The 21,511-nt window shown below is 37.8% G+C and overlaps 2 protein-coding genes across 7 annotated transcripts in view; one reads left to right on the plus strand and one right to left on the minus strand.

The window, feature by feature from the left end:
* The window catches only part of homer2 (homer scaffold protein 2), a 36,467-nt gene extending 19,879 nt beyond the window's left edge, over nt 1-16,588 (minus strand). For 2 of the 6 annotated variants that reach the window (XM_086072439.1, XM_086072437.1), the window contains exons 1-2: nt 14,536-14,881; nt 4,452-4,608 (exon numbers count right to left, since the gene is read on the minus strand). In XM_086072439.1, the coding sequence (XP_085928565.1) occupies nt 4,452-4,608; nt 14,536-14,540 (162 nt within the window). In that variant the 5' untranslated portion in view covers nt 14,541-14,881. The other 4 variants (XM_086072438.1, XM_086072440.1, XM_086072441.1 and 1 more) reach the window with 4 other exon arrangements.
* A 110-nt stretch (nt 16,589-16,698) lies between these two features.
* LOC147177233 (RNA guanine-N7 methyltransferase activating subunit-like) lies at nt 16,699-20,985 on the plus strand. Its single transcript, XM_086071736.1, has 3 exons — nt 16,699-16,781; nt 19,738-19,908; nt 20,404-20,985. Exons 2-3 carry the CDS (start codon nt 19,739-19,741, stop codon nt 20,588-20,590), a joined length of 357 nt encoding a protein of 118 aa, XP_085927862.1. The 5' UTR covers nt 16,699-16,781; nt 19,738; the 3' UTR covers nt 20,591-20,985.
* The last annotated feature ends 526 nt before the right edge of the window (nt 20,986-21,511 follow it).

The raw sequence follows: 21,511 nt of genomic DNA on the forward strand, positions 1-21,511 counted from the left end.
CAGTGCAGCATTGATTATGGCCTTTGGTGATGCAGCATCATCAGATATTAATAGTTTTACTTTCTTTCCAGTGGCAGTCAAGTAGGTTCAGATGTGCATTTTGAGGATTTGGTCTTAATATAATTTGGAATGAATGAAAATATTTTGGTGAATAAATGTGAAAACTGTGGTCATCACACATCAAGGCAAGGAGGAGTCAGAAGTGCTACAAATGCATTTCTACTTGCTCTGTCATCATCAGTGAGCTGCCGGGCTCTCCATGTGAACCAACATAAACTGACAGTTTGTCATGGTTAGTGCATACAGCAGCAAAAAAATATTGTTCTAGACAGACCTGGCTTGTACATAAGGAGTGTGTAAATTACAGACTTTTTTTTTTAAAGCAAAAAAAGTATAGTTTTGTTTTCTCTGCCATTTAAAAAAAAATCTAACTTAATCCAGTGGAGCCTTTGGGTGAGATGGATAAGGCAAGTGGGCATTGTAAATAGGTGTCAGGGAAGATCACTCGTCACTTCTAAAGGGACAGACTGAGAAGCAAACCTCCATCGTCGGGTGTAAAGTCGGAGTGTGAAGTATGTGAAGTTTGAAGTGGGTTTGAGTGAATTCCTCACTATCAAAAGATCACGTCCGACTGTGCTCTCAATTAGAGCAACAGAAAAGTCCAAATCAGTTGAACACAGCCTTCTTAGTTAGATAACAGGGAAAGAGACCACCTACCACACAGATCAACAGCAAATCAGTTGCCTCCATCTAACCCTGTCCTCTGCATCCTCTACCTTCATGTCCTCTAACTCCATCCATAAACCTCCTCCTTGGTCTTCCTCGAGACTTCCTGCCTGCCATTTGGAAACTCAGCATCCTTCTGCCAATATACCCACTATCTCTCCTCTGGACATGTCCAAACCATCTCAGTCTGGTCTCTCTGACTTTCTCTTACCCCTACAGCACACCTCACCACTGTCTTACAATCCTCATACATGTCCTGCACCACTTGAACATACTTCTCTGCCACTCCAGACTTCTTCATACAAAACCACAGTTCCTCTCTGGGTTTTTACCCTGTCATAAGCTTTCTCCAGATCTACAAAGACACAATAATGCAGCTCCTTCTGACCTTCTCTGTACTTCTCTATCAACATCCTCAAAGCAAATACTGCATCTGTGCTTCATTGTGTGACTCATCAGCTTTATTCCTCTGTAGTTACCACAACTGCACATCTACACAAGATGTCGTTTACCTGTGTACTCCTACCTCCACTCTTGTAGGTCACCCTATGTTCCTGTCTCTTCTGGACGAAAGTTTTCACGACATTTCCATTCTTTTTGCAATGTCAACCACCATTTGTCCTTCTGCGTTCCTCTCCTGGATACCAAACTTGCCCATCACCTCCTCATCACCTCTGTTTCCTGCACCAACGTGTCCATTGAAGTCTGCACCAATGACAACTCTCTCACTCCTAGGGATGCCCTGCATCATTTCATCAAGGTCCAACCAAAAGTTCTCCTTCTCCTCCAGCTCACATCCTACCTGTGGCGCATACCCACTCAAGATCATTGATCATCACACCTTCAATTCCTAGCTTCAGGCTCATCACTCTGACACTCTTTTTACCTCCAGGACGTTCCGAACAAACTCCTCCTTCGCAATAACTCCTACTCCATTTCTCTTCCTATCTACACCATGATAGAACAACTTGTACCTGCTCCTAAACTTCTAGCTTTGCTCCCTTTCCACCTGGTCTCCTGAACACATAGTATGTCCACCTTCCTTTGCATCATGTCAACCAGCTCTCTACCTTTTCCTGTCATCGTTCCAACATTCAAAGTCCCTACTCTCAGTCCTAGACTCTTGGTGGTCCTCTTCTCTTTCTTCCTATGAACGCACCTTCCTCCTCTCCTTTTTCGACCAACAGTAGACCAGTTTCCACTGGCACCCTGTAGGTCAACAGCACCGATGGCGGTCGTTGTTAACCCGGGCCTCGACCGATCCGGTATGGAAGTCATATATTTGATTTACATGTTTGGTTTGTTTTGCGTTGCCTGCTGCTCCCTTTAAAGTGCGCCCCCTTGTGATCTGATGGATAAGCAGCACCTTTGTATTAGCCCCAGGGTTGAATGCAAGTTAAAAAAAAAGAAGTAGCGGCATATAGTCCAGAAATTACTGTAATTAAAATTAATCTGTTTCAGACACCCAACAAAATACATGTTATGGAGATTAACTATAACACTGCTTTTCAGTGTCTCTCTGCCTTGGTCAAATGACAAAAATATTCACTAATGATACCATGTGAGAATGTTCGACTTTTGCCACCAAGCCACGGTAAATTGTCCAATAGGATAATTGTAATAGAAAACGGGTGGTCGTTTATGAAGTAAACTCGACTCCCCTATCGCAGTTGCCTGTGGAACTGCCATTTGACAAAACGCAGATGACAAAAAGGGAATCATGAGTGGGAGAGCGGAGAAAGGAAGTCTGACCTTGGGGAAGTACTGAAGAGATCATAGAAATGCACAAGATGAATGAAGTCAGAAATAAATGTAGCTCTCCGTTCTTTTTTGTATACAAATGAAGTCTTACTTTAAAGAGCCTGCGAGATAAAAATACGGCAGTGTGGTCAGGGAGTCGCCAGTTATCTGCTGTCAGTACTGCGTGATGACATAACCTGATGAGTGTTGCCTCGCTGGCTTCAAGCAGTGGGAGTCACTTAACTCAACAAAGCTTTGCAAAAATACGCGAATAACTCATGGAAAGAGATTTGAACCTAAAAATTGCTGTGAAAATCCTATCATCACATTGAACAAAGAGTTTCTTTGCGATGATCAAATCCTTCCTGTGCAAAAGTTGCACATAATGATAACATTTTCTCCCAAACCTTCAGGTGTTCGTTTAGTTATTCCAACAGTAAGCCCCGCAGACTTTGTACTCAAACAGCAGAGCAAAATCCAAACAAGTGTGTGCTTTCTGTGATTTTCTGCTTCTCTGAGTGACTACAATCATTCTCAAGTAGTCAAAGGGCTAAAAATGATCGCATGACAATATCTGCGCCTTTTCACGAGGAGAGGAGGCTCTTATCACCATGGAAACATAATCTACACTTCTCACCAAGCTAAGGAATGCTGGTGGTGTGAATATAAATATTTACAATTTATGTTTAGTTTAAATGGTGTCTATTATTACCTGCAATGCCAATATTGACTGTCTGCCATCAATTACATGTAAGCATTTTTAAGTCAGACTTTCCATGCAATGTTATTTGAGGAGCTGCTCAGTACTTTAATATTAATGAAGTTGAATTTGAACATGTGACAGACAACTGTTACCTGACAATAGATTTTCTAAAGGGGCAATGTGAGAGCAGTTATCGAGGATCATACCAACATGTGAACCTCAACTGTCTTCCACAAGAATGTAATATAGTCATAGAGAGCATTACATTGGCTAGTTTTAACGGGATGCTGCTTGTATCAATACAAATTTATGGGGGGGAAAACATCCACATTGAAAATTACGGATAACTACATATTGATTTGGTAGTTAAATATAGTATTGCGACCAAGTGTATTGTAAATTGGAGTATTATGTAAATCATGTTTTATTTTATGTATAGAGATAGATTTGAATATTCCTAAATACTTTTAATGACTTAATACTAATAATGACATTATGCGCTGTTGTGTGTAGAATTTTGGAGGGAAAAAACTGAATTCATTCCATTTTAAGATGAGTCACAATTTTTTTTTGAAAAAGTAAAAAAACTGAAATTGTTCTGGATGCACTGTAAATGATTTATATGTATATAAGCAGGTCATTTGTTACATATGTTGCATTATTTCTGTTTCCCTATAGCCGTTGCCCCTTTCTTTATTGTATTTGTTGTTTTAATTTTGCTGTACTTTTTTCACAAGTTACAGTATTATACTCTCATTTTTATGCATGTTTGAAATACATTTCTTTTGCTAAATAATGAGTTGCTACATATAAAAATGTGAGTTCATTCATGTTCAAAATAGTAAAATAGAGCTCACAGAAAATGAAAAAGTATGCATTTAAGCGCTTCATTATGCTGCATGGCCTCTTCTTGGATTGAGTTCAAATTGGGTGTTTAAATCAAAACAAAAGGAAGAATTGCTTAATGTTTGATTATGACCTCAATCTGCATCCAGAACCAAATTGTGGCTCATTTTCATAACACTGTCTCAGCAGAACAAATGTTGATGAAATGTGGTATGATAACCAACGACAATTAATTTGCTTGTACTTCAGATGCAGAAATCTGATGCTGATGCTAATTAGAATTGCTTAATACCCGGCAGAAGTCTTATTCTACGTATCCATGTCTGGATATTTATCAGTATCAGACGATGGATATCTGATCCATAAAGCTAGAAAAAGAATCTCTCATCTCTTAACAGTAACATATTTCTCACCATTACAGAACACACACTCATACCTTCGATCCATCCACACTGATGATGCGGTAGCTGTTGCGTGTGCTGTCGTAAAAATAGGAGACAGTGACGGCCTGTTTGCTGGCAGGGACCCAGTTCTTCTTGGTGGTTGGGTCAATTTGGAAGACATGGGCCCTGGTGGTATAGATTGGCTGCTCCCTGAGGGTTTAGGACAGAGAAGAGGGAAAACTGTGAGCATCATGAGAGCATGTTTGAGAGGCCCCCCTTTAAAATGGAATTCAATATTGAACATTTCTTGACAATAATATGTTATATGTGACCTAATAAGTCTAAACATGACATTCTGATTAATATTGCACTTGTGGAATATGAGTTATGAAGCAAAATCCAGCCCTTTTATCCATCTCAGGGGGGGCGGCCATTTTGCCAATTGCTGTCAACTGAAGATGACATCAAGGTTGCTAAGGTCTCAGGTAACAACCAATCACAGCTCAGCTTCAAAAAGCAGGTGAGGGTGACTTTCCCTTTAAAAAGTTAGCCAGATAGTTATACAGCACCACACGTGATACCTGCAAGCCCCCACACCGCAATTCCAGAGAAACACAGGCAGGCCAGTGATAATGTAATACCACCAAAAAATCCTCATGGCAACTCAAAGCTATTAGAAACATCAAGAAAGATTCTCTTCTCTGAGGTGACAAACACACATCGCGTGTATCATCACTTCTAGTCTAACACTGGGGTGTCAAAATTGTTCTCATCACAGGTCATATTGTAAATATTGTTGAGATTAGGGCTAGTGGTGTCACGGTACACCAAAAACGGCACTTCAGTATATTACTGCCTGGGTTTAAATTCATGATTTAGATTGTGTTAAACTGCTTATCTTTTGTGTACCCATAAATGAACAGTTTCAATTACAGCAGCTCAGTGAGTTTATTTTCAGAAAGTGCAACATCAGTACTAATAATTTGACTTCATTTGCAATTTGATGCAGAGGTAGATAATAATCATAATATATACAGCAGGAGCAGTTTGGAAATGTTGAGTCTGCACAGTAATGGAATTTTGACAGCCAGGGAGAGGCCGTTTAAATGCCATTGGAAGTAGTGTTAAAATATTTTAAAAAAGACGTGACGGCTGTCAGTTTAACCAAATTGACAACAAGACAGATAAATATAAATTATACATAAAAGAGCTATAGTGGCACATCTTGACATTTCAACAAGACGACAGTCTGTACCAGGAACTGAATCATCTTGCTCTGTAACCTGTACATGACTCAGACGCTGGCTACTCGGGTGTCATTTTTACCCTTTTCCCACTTCAAAAAGTGGCAAAATGCGCAGAAATTTACATATCCTTGCAAAGTAGTTTAAATGGTGTGAGGAGCTGCGGGACACATTAGACAGTTTGGGGAAGAAAAAAATGAAATGGAAAGAGACTTCATTAGCAAGAGAATCCCAAAAAGCACTTTATAATATGCAGAATGTGTACTGTAGATTATTTCTAGATGCAAATTCATTACCAGCAGAGCTATATAATACATTAATTTAAACATACATTTTAGAGATAGACCGTTATGGTTATTTCAGGGTTGATACCAATATAGATTATTAGTAGTCAAGGACAATATCCGATATTTTGAGTTGATATTCATTTTCACTAAAAAGGAAAATATTGGCATCAAAATTTACACACACAAAAAATCCAGCTCTTAAATATGTTGAATTTTTAAGCATATGTTTATTAAGCAACTTTTAGGATTCGTTAAATATTGAAGTCAATAGGCATCTTTGTTTTAAAAGTCTAACAAAAAGTTCAGGGATCTCCCGAGGGCCAGTAGCAGGTCTTCAAAAATCAAATAAAAACGTAAACAAGTAAATAGCTCCCTATTGTTTTCTACAGTTAAATAAAATGTTCCAAAATATCTTTCAGTATTAAAATGTTACTTATAATTGCATTTTAGTTATAATTGCAAACAAAAACCGAAGGTGCAGAGAGTTCCCAGGGTCAGCAGCATCTCTTACAACATTAACTGAAATTTCAAATAAATACTTTCCTGAAGTTTACGCTTTTTTTTTTTTATATTATCGGCCGTTTGATTCTTCAAAAAGGCTGATGCCGATATTCGTCAAAATGCTGAATATCTGCACCATCTGTTAAGACCAATTTGCTGGTGAACCGAAAAAAATCACGTTCAGTTTTGAACAAGACCAAATTCCCAGACGAAATTATGTACTTTCGGTACCCAGACGCATTTTACTGTCTGAGCAAGAGAGAGAAAAGATCAGTTTAAATTGAAACCTATACAGTTGTGTTTTACTCTCAGCTGTGCCTGCTTGTGTGTTTTGTATATGTTAAGTGATTTGTCATATGTTAACCTTGCCTTAATTTACACATTCTCAAATGTGTCTAGTGTCTCTAGCTTCACCCTGAAGAAAGGTTCTGGTGATGTTTGGCGGAAGCATTCAATCAAGAGGACATGCATTTGAGTATTACTGCCAGTTGAGAAAATTATCAGACAGGGAGAGACAGAAATTCATGAGCTAATAAATCTTTTACTACCACCAGAAATCTCACAGAAATCAAAGCCTAATGACTGTGCAGTCCCCATCTAAGCCTAATTTCATTCCTCATCTGGTTAAAAAGAACATAACACGATCTACAGATCGCTGCTGCTTTGCCTATACACGCACACATACGCTGACCTTTTCGGTGGCGATGTCAGGAGCCAGCTCACACTGGCAGGGAAAGAGGAGTAAAAGGTCAATGCTTAACACGTGGGTGCACTCACACAACTGTTGGGTGATTCCAGTGATCTGCTTTCCTGAGATAAAAAAAAAAGTAGGGCCCGACCGATTAAAATATAATAATAATATAATTATTGGCCTTCAAACATCGGCCAAAACAATTGGCCGGTTATTTTCCCCAAAACGTTATCGAACAAAAACGAAGTTTCCAACGCTGTGAAAGTACCCTGAATGCACCATTTTGCTTGCGTAGCATTAGCAACTAGCAAGTGTGTAGCGTATGTTATTCTGTTGCCCCTAAGCGTCCTTTAAGCTGTTTAATGATACCACAGTTGGAGTTAACTGTAAAAATGAACACACGTCGTTAAGAATTATATCCACTGTATATTTAAATACAAAACATGCTTAGTTTTTAAAACATCGCTGGCCTAGCGCTAATGCTAAAAGTGAAGGGAGGATCCCATTCAAATGCTAACCAGAAGTTAGCATCGATTTCGAAAGTGTTTTCTACTTCAAATAATGAATATCCACACAGAATTGTTGTGGGAATACATACCCACGGGTGAGATAACACTACGCATGTGTGTGAAAAACAAGTTATTTTTAATATAATTAAATCGCAATTTTCTTCTGTACTCACTTTAAGTGTGTACGCCATGGATGCGCTGCACCACACTGCCCCCAAGAGGCCAATACGCACAAGAACAGTCAGTATTTGTTCTTAACCGTTTTTTCAGTTGCTATTATTTGAGGTTTATTCTATTCTTATTTCACTTCCTTATTGTTTTATTTTATCATTGTCCTTTCCAGTTATATTTAAATTTGATATTTCAAGGATTCAAAGATGTTCTTTTCTCAAAATTCAAAGATGCAAACATCCAAGGATTATTGTTGTTGTTTTAACACACATTTCCACATGACATTGGCACAAAACATAATCCCCGAGGTCCCAGGTTAGCCCAGTAAATCCCTAGACTTGTGAAAATAACACAAGATAAAAAATATATAAAAGAAAAGGTTAATGCTTTACAGCAGTTGTAAACAAGTAAGAATGGTTTTATTATTGACACATAAATCTATACAATAACTTCGTATACTTGAAAAGGAAATGGAGAAGGGGGTAATTTTATCCATTATATATATTTAAATAATCGGCAGAGTAATCTGTAAATCTGTATTTTTTTTCTGCCAACAATCGGTATCGGCCTCAAAAAATGCATATCAATAAAAATAATCAAATTGATTGATTTCATTGGATAAAAAGGGGAAGTATTGCTGTCATTCAGAAGTGAGGAGACGTGAATCGCATCCATCCATGTTCAATGTTGCGTTTCCTCATTTGTGGAGTTCTCAGTTATTAGAGTGGATTTCACCAGCAGGTTCAAATATATTTGTAAAGTTTTATTATCGTGGCACAAATTTCTGATCTACATACATTTCAGTTGCAATCCACTGGCTTTGGTCAGGATGCTGAGGATAGTGAAACATTTGGTGACACCATCAATAGAAACAGACAATGTCCAGAGCAGGGACAGTAGGTGTCCACAGCTGTCACTTCATGCATCAGTACACCAGCTCACACAGCATTTCTGCACAGAACCATCAACAACCACCAGAATAGTGCTCGTCACGTTTGTCCAACTCAAATGGCAGATTATGCAAAGTCCAAAAGGTACCGTATGGATACACAGTATGGATACACATTTATCTTGGGATGGTTACATTTTGGGACTTAATGGCAACAGTTCCACACGCAGTTGACTGCCACATGTTCACCCTCTTTATCCGATGCCTTAAATAATTTACAGGTGGGTGGGTGTTCTCAAGGGAATATATTTGCTTGTACTTTCTTTCAGCTCGGAGTGATGGTCTGAGCAAACCATACGGGGTGCATTCATGCCCACAAGATATCTGTTCCGAACCTTACTCAGTCTTGGACTTTGTTCTTTAAAAGTGAATTTACTGTTGCAGTCAAAAATGCCGAGCAAGGCAGTATTATTCACATTACTGCTGCAAGTGAGCATGATGACAATACCAGCGACACATGCACACATGCAAAATGGGTCAGCCAAGTGATGATATTAGCAACATCAACATGGGAGGAATAAACCGTGCACGGGCTTGGAGGCAAGAACCGCAAATACATGCACTGCTGTGAATGAGCTTGTAATATGTCATTAGGGAGACGACGTCTTTCCTCCCAGCACAAAAAGTTGCTGGTAGTGAGGAAGTGGTTTGGGTGTGCTGCTGTGCGCAACAAGCTTCGGACATATTCTACTGGCAAGTGGGGCATTCAGGTTTGCACTGGAAAAGTGAGACAAAAGCAGGACTCTAAAAGTGCTGTCACTATCGGATATTTTTAGAATGGATTAGGGCTGGGAAAGAAATCAAATGAATTCGATTAATCATTTAAAAAATCTAATTGTTGAAAATTTGCTAAATTGTGAAATGCATACAAATAAATACTTTTGTCTTCTGGATTATTAAAAGCTGTTCTTCTTATGTTCTGTTACATCCAAATGTTATTTTGAGTTGGAATTTGAATGTCGGGTGGGTGATTTACAAGACGCGTTTACAATAGCGACCAACTAATTAATTGTGGCATTTAAGCACAATCTATGAAGTAAAGCTGATTTAGAATCAGTTTATATTATTGTTGTCTCAACATTTTGCACAGGAATTATTTTTCATTCAATAAAATCTTTAAATAAATATTTGTTGGGTTTATTAGATTAAAATCTAAATCATCCAGAATGACTGAAAACGTTTTTGCATTAAAGTGTATTCCAAAAGCATTTTTTTCCCCCCTGATTAGTGTTTATTAACCAGTGATTGGTGTTTATTTCGTATTTGTATTGTGATAAAAAGAAACATTTTAAATAAAAATAAAAAGAGGGGGGGGCTTAATGTTGTACTATGTTACCGGTTCGGTCATTGTTTTCCAAAGTAAAAACAGATGTTTGCAAGTGTCTTATTTTCATTAAACACAGAAGATAATCAGTCTTCTTTCGTGGAGGACTACAGAAATCAGTGAACAATTACCAGTACTGTTGATATGCTGAAATCCGAGGATTAAGACCATTTAAAATTTAAAAATGACTCCAAACGATTAGTCGTTTATCAAAATAGTTACTTGTTGATTACTCGATTAATTTTGACAGCTCTAGACTCTACCTGAGAGAACATCAGAGATAATGACACAAGCCCATCTTAGAAGTAAGAGTTCCGGCAAAAAAAGACAGAGGGGGGTCGACAGAAAAGAGAGAAAAGAGTGAAAGCAGTTATTCTTCTCTACTTACTGTTGGCGCTAACCAATATTCTCCTAATTAAGACAGTATGCACAATGTCTCCAAAATAAGTCAGAGGAAGATAGAACTAATTGTAGAAAGTCATTCGCGAGTTAAAAAAAAATAATAGTATGCAAAAAAAAAAAGGTTGCCCATAGAAAATATTTTATGGAGCGCTCGGGCTGCTATTTTGTATTTTGGCTAGACTGGCCATTGAGAATTTCCCGAACGGCCGGCCCATGTTCTCTTATAAATTCAGAGTGTTAATCAGTTTATCGGAGAGGAGAGAAGGCTGGATTTTTTTGGATACGACAGAGGTAGTGGGGTCACAGAGCCGATCTTAATCTGCGATCTGGAAGAGGGCACGAGAAGTCTCCACTGAGGCACAGCATGGCAGCAGATGGCCTCCCAGGACTCCACCATCTGGCCAAGACTTCCAATCCGCCTTCAGCCTGTCTCCTTTCATTTACCCGTGTTTCTTTAACGCCAAGCGGTGCAGCCACTTTCCTTCTACACCTTCTCACAGTGCCCCTCCATCAGACAGAAGACGCACTCAGATTAGCTTTATAGTCTGCTCTCCTGGCGGCGTAGCGGCAGACCCACTGCCACGTCACACGTGAGCCTAATCAATGAGTGTTAAGTCTTGACCAGCCACAAGATTATCATCTATCTCAGTGTTAGCATTGCTCCCAGCAGGATTTAGCTTAAATAGCAATAGGCGCTGTTGCTGTTGGTGCCTGTGCGTAAGAAAGGAATAAGGTTTATCTAGGAATATTTCCACAAGCCAATAAAAGTGAGCAAGTGAAATGCATAAATCTCGGAGTCTCCACTGTCTTTGGTTTTAAATCACTGATGTCTGGTTAAAATTTGGATTTGAATGAAAAAGGACAGTGAATTGTAAATTGCACTTGGGAATCAAATCAATATTAACGTGTCAATGTCAGGAGGGCAGCGAAAGTTCACATGACGTGGGCGATTTATTGTTAATCTATAACTACATTTAGTAGCAAACAGGCCAGGGCCAAATGGCCACAAGCCAGACAGCCGACAAAAAAGAAAGGAAAAGAAAAACGGGCACATGGCATCACTACAAAGATCTACGACGGCGTATTAAGGCTACGTATAAATATATATTTTTTAGAGGGCGGGGGCAATATTCAGAGAAAAAAAACTCGCAAATTTGCCACTTTATAAACTCGCAAATTCACGATTTTTTTTTCCTCGCAAATTTTCGACTTTCTAAAGTGCCAAATTTGCGAGTTTATATAGTGGCAGATTTGCGAGAGAAAAAAACTCAGAAACTTACGAGAAATACACGTAGCATATCTATAATCTAATCATGTGAGGATTCGGGACACTGTTTATAAAATGAAAAGGCAGGATGGGGACGGATTAATTCTTAAATTTAAACTTTACTCCTCATTCATCGCAGCCAGAGCGACAACACTTCCTGATCCCCTATCAGCTGACTAACACTAACCAATCAGATGCTAGCATACTTTAGGTAAATGCTAGTGAATGACGTAGAGCAGCAGATTCGAAACATCAACTTAGATACTTGAAACATGAATGTACAAGTAAAAATACATTTTAACAAATTTACTTAAATGCTTGATCGTCCGGGTGTGGACCTTCGCAAAGCGAGGCGTACACAACGCTTCAAAGAGCGAATGCTTAACATGATATGGTTAATCTCTGCTAAAGCGATTACTATCTCCTTATTTGAAAACCCCACCGAAAAGTATTGGCACAAACAGTCGAGTAGTACACTATGTGTATATCTCGTAAATCTGCCGCTATTTAAAGTAGCTACTTTATAAACTCGCAAATTTGGCAGAAAAAAAATCTTAAATTTGCGACTTTATGAAGTGGCAAATTTGCGATTTTTTTTCGCGGAATATTGGCTCCGCCCTCTAATTTTTTAAATATATTTATACATGGCCCTAATACGCCGTCGTAAAAAACAATCAGGGTCATTGGGAATTTTGACTAGGGTGTCCCAAACGTCACTAGACTGTACACTTCCTATTTAAGCTTTGAACTTTTTCATTCATCCCTTGAGCGGCTTGCCAACTGAGATTGGAGCAGTACTGCAAAATTAGCACCAGGCAAAAAGTTTGTCTGTCCTTGATTGCAGCTCGGTGCCAGTTTGAGAAGTTTTGCGTTGTTGAGCAATCTTCCGCTTGAAACTTTTAAACACCATGAAGTTGGTATAGGTTATCACCCATCGAAGCATCCGCAAAATAAAGCTTTTGTTGATGCTCAATTCCACTGCAGCCCTCTGGATAAACTTTCTCTGGCTTTTATGTGCGAACACCTGCTCTAGAAGTTTGGTGTTTTCATCAGCGGTGGTCGTAGACAGTCTTCTGCTGCGTTATTTGTCAAGAACAAATCCGAGATTTCGAGAACCTTGCAGTGGATAAGTGAAAATTGGACTACATGTCAGAGGCCATAGAGATTTATTTATGTACAATTTATCACATATTTAAAAATAAAAATATCAACGGCGAGCTTGCATTCATATCATCCCTTGAGCTGCTGTTCTAAAGAATGTAAAGATCTATTTGGCCTTGCCAGACATATTGAGGTGTCAAGTGTAACCACAAGCTGGCAGTGAGTAAAAGCAGGCGAGCATGTTGGCGACATGAGCTGAGACTGGTTCTCAGCTGCAGGTCCACAGGGGCCAGTTTCATGACAACGCTAGTATGGACCACATTTCAAAGCATTTAGGTGATTATGCAGACCTCATGAGAGGGAGTCACTCACTGCTGTGGGACTCGCTTTTAAAAACAAAAGGAGGGTCTGGGAAAACAGGTAGTGCAGCATTCCTATAACATGACTGCAGCCAAACGCAACCTTTTTGCTGTAACTGCCCAATTATTGTCGCTGACTGGCATTTGACAGACACACTACTTATGTATTGTTGTTGGGGTTTTTTTCAATATAATAACCGGTACTCTCACACTGAGTCCGAATATTAGAAACACCTCTCAGTACAATACAGTGTAGTTGTAGACCAATGCCACAACCATGAGAACAAACATACCTTAAATAGATCGAACACATTCTGGAATGCCAAGTGACTACTGATTTGTCTGGATTTTGAATTGATTTTTCCAAAGGAAAAGCATGCGATTGTCAACTAGCCTCGCTGGTAATTAGGGATGTAATGATATCCAAACGTCACGATTTGATTATCTCAATATGAACTTCACCAAATGAAAACTATCACGAAAAGGAGGTGAGGTTGATGAAAAGCTCCCGATACTGTATAAAAACTCACAATATAGTTTAAAAAAAACAAGATCATGATATTGAAAAAAAAAAAAAGAACAATATTGTGATTGTGTACATGATAGCAGTGACAAAGAACTACTGATGGGAATTTGGGTGATGCTTGGAGGGTGCAGGAGGCCACTAATGCAGGACACATGCAAACTAGTTGGCCCTAGTCGTGCAGTATCGTACTAATAAAGTTTCATTATGTACTATTAAGGCAAAAGTCGCACTTGCAGTAGAATAAGCATTGCTAGTAGCACAGTTATTCTACTACTGCACTAAATTGTGTTGTGAGGACAAAGCGAACTAGTATATGGACCTTAACCTAGAAATTAATAATATAGAGTAAATGTCTTTCCTTGTGTAAAAATCCAAATGGATAGTGGTAGACTACCAGCATCGATTTGGACCACTGGTAGCCCATAGACAGCCTAGGAGAAAAATAGTATCGAGTGCACCGTGGGTGTCCACAACGACCTCCACACTTTAATTGCAACACGCACTCCCAGTGGGCAGCGAGAATGACACCATCACCCTAAAGCACATTTTGTACATACCGATTTACCGGAACCTATGTCAAATTCATATTGTAATTCTGTTTCAATAATAAATACCTTTTAAGGACATTAATGGATGCTAATTTGAGGTCACAAATATAGGCTAAGTGGGGGGAATTATTAAGATGATCCTGTTCTGGTGCATTAGCTTTACATTAAAGAGGGAAAATAAAGAGATGGTATTTTTGACGGAATACAAAAAGGAGGGCAGGTGTCACACACAGCAAGTCCTGATAGTGGCGTACTCACCCCATTGTAACGTGGAGATATTTCGGATCAGTTCGCTATAACCTGACGCGAGAAGAACGCCAATCAAAGTCCACAATCTCCAGTTACTCTCTCCTTCGAACAAGTCCCGTTGTCGCCTACAGAAGAAAATCTGACAGCACTTGTTTCTTCCGTGGGGTGGAAGGTTTCGCTAAGCTCGGTCTCCTCCTGCGCCTGTCAACCAAGTTTTCGCTTGCTGTGTTCAGCCTCGTCTCACACGCGGCGGCGGCGTCTAAATTAAAAAAAAAATTAAAAAAAGAATACAACTAGAGCTTCCACCTCGCTGTCCTTTCCAAAGTGGCCGCTGAATTAGTGGAGTTATGTTGGCGTTTACCTGCCTGACTTTGTTCCTCCTCCTCCCTCAAGTGAATGGGATATCGAGTTCCACACGCGTGCACCAACAACAGCAGCAGCGACACGGAGCGGTTTACACCTACTCACACTTTTTCTTCTTCTTTTTTTTTTTTTAAACCTAAAACAGCGTCGGGAAGTAACTAAATACAAATACGTTTTCGGGTATCTGTATACTTGAGTATTTTTTTGAGAGCTCGAAGCAATAATACAAAAAAAAACATATGATTGCCATTATAAATGTTTATACTTCTTTTTTTTAACCAGAAATTTTGGAACCACTTGGATAAAACTCCAAACAATTGGGGTAGGCTAACCAGAATAAATAAATAAATAAATAAAATACACAAATAAATAAATAAGTTTAAAAAAATAAAATATTACAAAAATATAGGCGAGTGCTGAACTGTGATATGTGCTAGTCCACTTTATAGCAAATTATCAATGTTCCCTATTGAAAAGAATTGAAATGCCAATAAGACAAAGATGAGGAGGTGCTGCAGGAGTGTTTTAATAGCATATACAGTAATTTTGTGTTTTAATTATTATATCTTTACAATTTGTCTGAAAATAAAATTAATCTAACCTAACCTTGTTCTATTTTTATTTATACTGTGTACAGCATTTCGTTTCCGCAATATCTGTTTTACAAACCACTCTCTTAACAGAGTTCAGTCACATTGAGTTGAGTCAATAAAGAAAAATAGCACAGGTATTGTAAAATATAAAATCACTGGCATCAGGCAGAATGCTCACATCTCCAAAACAATCACCTTACAGGGAAAAATTAAACAACAATACAATGACATGTTTGCTGTTGAACCATTAATTAACATTGCATCATCAAAAAGAAATAGCCATTTTCAAACCTTCATATTGGTCAATATTTTTTTCAAACTTCAGACCTATGGGAACTGACCAGTAGATTTGTACTTTCATTTTGTATTTGTGTGTTTGACTGTTTGTCGGTGCATCTGTAACTGGACAAGAAGATATATATATATATATATATATATATATATATATATATATATATATATATATATATATCGAAAGTTAGGATGGCTTGTGACTGACTCAATCACTCCGAAGTAGTTTCGGTATTAACATCTGTATCGGTAAGTTTTTTTTGTTTTTTAAGTTATCATTAGCTAATTTATCTTTTTTTGTTAATCAGTTCACAAAGTCAGTAATTGTAACACTATGTGGATGTGATCTTTATCTATTCGCAGTATGAACATTATGAAAGCAAGTGCAGCATCTGTTTTGTTAGAATAATTTTTTTCCCCTTGTTTTGCAAAGTACAAAGTTATTTGCAGTTAGCAACTACTGTTACGTTTAGCCTGTACTGTAAGGAGTTGAATCATGATTCACTGTTGACATCTTTAGTACTGCAGTACAGTACAACCAGTCTACTTAGGACTTTTTTTCCACACACTTGTACAGTGTATTTATTTTTCCCACCACTAGCAGCATGGAATATTCTAATACGGTTTGTCAAAAACATAGATCTTTAGTTTTATAAGAAGAAGACATGACAATTTGCTTTTCTCGAGCACTTACATGACTTCCAAGGAATTCGTGTCACTTTCCACAAAACGATTAGCTATTTAATTGCTCATTATTTACTCGCTGCGTTTCGATATGTTTTACTATGGAAGTAACCAAATCGACTTTGGCTTTCGTATGTTGTGACTTTTTCAAGTGGCAGGCGATCGCCGTCAATCATAGACACGTGCGTGAGCTCCACCGTCCGGAACCATTGTTCTCCGTTTTGTTGTTTCCGGAGGGACTACTTTCAGCCTGGCGCCATTATTTTTTTCCTTGGTGGACTTCACTCGCAGGAAGCCGTTGTGTGTTTTCATTCGGTGTTTCAGGTACGTTTTCAAAAAGTATCGCTATAATAACTACTTGGTTGTTAGTTATTGCTTTGTTGTTTACAGGTTTGGCGAATACTCATGTAGTCGTGTCTCGTTGTTATGCACGTTATGCACGTTATGCATGTTATGCATGTTGGTAAACATTAGGCGCTAGTCCATAAAATCGTAAGTATTTATTTCATACCCTTAATATGAATCTTAAAAGTCCATGTACTAGTACGCATTTTTATGATCACGGGGGTTTTCCCCCTCCACATTTTACCACTGTACATCACTCAATATTAGTAACATCCCAACAGTAACAGTAGCACCACTTGCGCTTCCTAGTAATACCAAAGTAGTCGTGCTAGTATGCATACATGGTATGCAGTAGTGGAAACAATTATTTAAATTAAACCAGATGTTTTACTAGTAGAACTTTGCGAGTCGCTCTTCAAGTGGTCTGAATTGTCTTACTAATGAAAACAGAGCATTTAGTTTGGCTTTATAGTAAGCCATTTGAGCGTTTATTCGATTTCGATATCCAGCTTAAAGTCCATGTACTAGTTTTACTTTGTACACTCACGAGTAGATGTTAACTAGTGCACAGTGATGCCTCACTAGTAACATGTCTTACAATTATACCAAAGCTGTCCTGCTCGTGTGTACTATGTAATGTCATCCCAAAAGGCCCTTAGGATAAAATGTTAGGGGTGTAAATAGAAAATCTGGGTGTGCACACTATATAAATTGACTTAATAATTAGTAGATGAAAAATGTGCTTCCACTGTCTAAAATTTTAGTGACAAAATGCCACAATTTAATGATTTGGTTTGGTTCTTTATTGAACATATAAACACAAAGAAGACACATTACAAGTCTAAAATATAAATTCAAGTAAAAAAGAAAACAAGAATAGAAAGAAATCAAAGCGTTTATATGTTCAAAAGGGGTAAGAGGAAGTTAAAAACGTATCTAGTCCTACCCCTTATTCGTTTTATGTTAATAAAACAATAAGGTAATGTATTTCAACAAAAGGAAATGTATAAACCAAATCATATATACAAGTGCACTTTAACATACACACATTTGCCAGCAACATATGTACATGAAATTCATAGGCATATACCATAATACAGTTATGAATCATATCCTCATACTTACATATACAATTTTCATGACACTCATACCATACATCCAAATAATTTACAGTATATGTACATTTTTAACAGCTCATGACTGATGTAAGTAATTTTTTAAAACTTTGCTTTAAAAAAAAAAATAATTCAGCAAGTGACTGACATCTTTTCAGGTCAGTTCCAAAATCATTCCACAAATGAACACCTTTTACAGAAGCACATATTTGCTTAATATTTGTTCTTGTTAGAATTTTTTTGTAGACACTTATTTACCCCTTATGTTATAAGGACTCTCTTATTTCAAAGAGCTTCTGAGTACTGTGGCAGAGTAGATTGTTGTGTACTTTGTACATTATTTGTGCTATTTTAAATTCAACTAAGTCGTAGAATTTCATTGTATTTGATTTAATAAATAGAGGATGAGTTGGCTCTGTATATTTTGATCGATTTATAATTTTTATGGCTCTTTTTTGCAGTTTGAAAACAGGGTCGGTATTCGTTTTATATGCGTTTCCTCAGATTTCCACACAATAGGTCAGATATTGTAATAATAATGAACAATATAATGTGTATAATGATTTCTTATTCAGGACATCCTTAGTTTTAGAGAGTATCCCTATAAATGTTGACATTTTCCTTTTGTTCTTATCTATGTGTGACTTCCCACATGATTTTTCATCAATATAACTACTCCAAGAAATTTATTTTCATACACTCTTTCTATTTCAATTGAATTTACCATCATTTTGACTTGATGTGGGATATGTCTAGTGCCAAAAACTATTAACTTTGTTTTGTTTAAGTTTAGTGATAATTTGTTTAAGTCAAACCAGTTTTTTAATTTGTTCAATTCATTGTCCGCGGTAGTCAGAAGCTGCGTCAGGTTTTCTCCTGAACAGTAAAGAGTTGTGTCAACAGCAAATGAGACACTTTTGAATATTTTTGAGACACAACATATAATTTATATACAATATAAATATTTTGGGGCCTAGCACAGACCCTTGGGGGACTCTATGAGTAATCTTCAAGTGTTTTGATTGTATATTGTTAAACTGTAAGTACTGATATCTATTATCCAAATAACGTATCATCCTCTTATGCCATATCTTTCTTATTTATTCATTAGTATAGAATGATCTATAATATCAAATGCTTTTTTTTTTTTATCTATAAAAATTCCAACAGTAATTTTTTTAATGATCTATGTTAGTAGATATTGCTTCTATGAGTTCCATGACTGCCATTGAGGTGGTCCGTTTTTCTCTAACCCCATATTGATTTTCACTTAAAAGCTTATGTTTTTCAATAAAATTGTCCAGTCTGTATGAAAATATTTTTTCTAGAATTTTTGAGAACTGTGGTAGCAGTGATATTGGTCTATAATTGGTGAATATATGTCTTTCTCCATTTTTATGAATAGGAATAACTTTTGCTATTTTCATTTTTGATGGAAAAATACCGGCTTTAAACGACAAATTACATATATATGTGAAATGTTGCACAACATATTCTATAATACTTTTTACTAATGTCATATCAACATTGATGCAGTCAGCGGACTATTTTTTATTTTATTTTTTATATATATTTTAACAACATTTAATACTTCTGTATCATTAACAGCATTTAGGGTTAGCATGCCATGCACCATTTTAAGGCATTTTATTCTCCTAAATGAATTAGCCAGGATCATAGCTTTTTGCGATCTTTTGGCCAACTTCATATGTAAAGTAGCTTTTGTTTAGAGAGAAAAAATAAATGAGAAGGTGGAAAATACTTTTCCATGACACTGTACATAAAGTAATAGCTGTTAACCAGCTTCTCATTTATTTCAGAATGAGCCAAACTACGGAAAAACAACAAAGTTACGAGGAGATGTTCGCTCACAGATTTTCCTCCGAGGACAAAGAGTACCAGCAGTACGTGAAAAGACCGGCTGATCCTCCTCCTATCGTGGAGGACTGGAGAGGTCGTGGGGGAGGAAACCATCGAGGAAGAGACAGAAGGTAGAGTTGTTTAATATGACGATGTATATCGTAGATAGATGTAAAACGTCTATCAGACGATATAGCGGTATACCATTTATATGGGGTTTTTTTCTTGAAGTTTATGGATGTTTTATACTTGAATGTTGCTCGAAGCACTGTATTGTATTTATTTTAATTCTTTGGACTATGCTGGTTTGAAAAGTGTTTATATTGCAATACTACAGGGTGCTATTTAGTTTCGGTGCTGGAACGGATTAATGACATTTCCATTCATTTTAATGTATAAAGATGATTTGATATACAAGTGTTTTGAGTTCCAAGCATAGTCATGGAATGAATTAAAGTTGTAAGTCAAGGCACCACAGTTCAATTAAAAAATATAGTTAAGCACATTATTTAAAAACAAAAAATTGAGATCACAGTTGTTGACTTGCATTCCTAATCCAAACGTTTTTTCAAATGATTAAAAACAAGCTGTTCAAATCTGTTGTTAATTTCTTCGCCTCCGTTTAGGTACCAGGACCGTCAAGGCGGTCGTGGTTGGGGGGAAGGCCAAGGCTGGGGTGGAGACCACTCTGGTAGAGAAGGGCATCACAGGCAGCAGCAAGACAAAGAGCGGTATGGGAGGGACGATCGTGGGTCAAACTCCCATCAGGAAAACTCCTCGCATTATCATAGGCCTCGTTATGACAGATATTGATCTCTATTAGGAGGATTTGTATATGTGATACCGGTTTGTTTTTTTATGTCTGGCCATTATAGTACAATGTCAAGATTTCTTTTAATTTTTTCCGCATTATGAGTTCATGGCATACATGTAAATTTGACCCATTAAAAAAATAGCAATGCTGACACAAATATAGCAATAAAAGGGTGAACTTTTTTTTTTGCGTAGCTTATTTATTATTGTATGCCAGTTGTTAAATCCAGATGTAATTAGACATTTTACTGGAATTTGTAAGTGAACTGCTGTAACCGTAATCAAAACATGACTTGATGAATTCAGCATAGCTTCACGTGTGGCGTCTGTTAAGCTTGTTGAAGCTGCTCACCATTGTGACCATGATAAATAAAGTGGTACCTTGATTTACCAGAGCCCCAACTTGTACGTTTTTCGAGATACAAACCATCACTTCATTCATTGATTGATTTCAGGACATAGCAGTAATACCACCAACTACCATCACTTCCTCTGGCTCTTTATGCCTTTCTCATCTCAAATGCAGTGACACGCCTTCCTACTTGTCAGGAAAGGTACTCCTTGTGACCCCATCCAAATGTCCATTACATTTTAATTAGTATGTCGTTAATGTATTATGCGAGGTGGCGAGCGCACACGAGGAAATACAGTGGAGAGAGCTGCGGCAGTAGCGAAAGGAGCCATGACAATCCCCTCGGCCTGTCTGGCAGCCTGTCAGACTTTGTGCGGCCTGTTTGCGATGATGCAAAGTGACAGCCATGGAGACAGTGTGCTGGGGGCCATGTCCTTGCTGGAGACTACAATCATCAGCCTCTCCCCGACCCACGTCTAAAGTCACACGCGCAAAACACACAATCCCGCATGCAGCCCCTGCAGCACTTTGCGACCTACATCTGGTGTTGGAAAGTGCGAGGGGGTTAA

Source organism: Leptonotus elevatus, chromosome 3 (assembly GCF_054856555.1).
Source record: "Leptonotus elevatus isolate MCC_2025b chromosome 3, RoL_Lele_1.0, whole genome shotgun sequence".
NCBI lineage: Eukaryota > Metazoa > Chordata > Actinopteri > Syngnathiformes > Syngnathidae > Leptonotus > Leptonotus elevatus.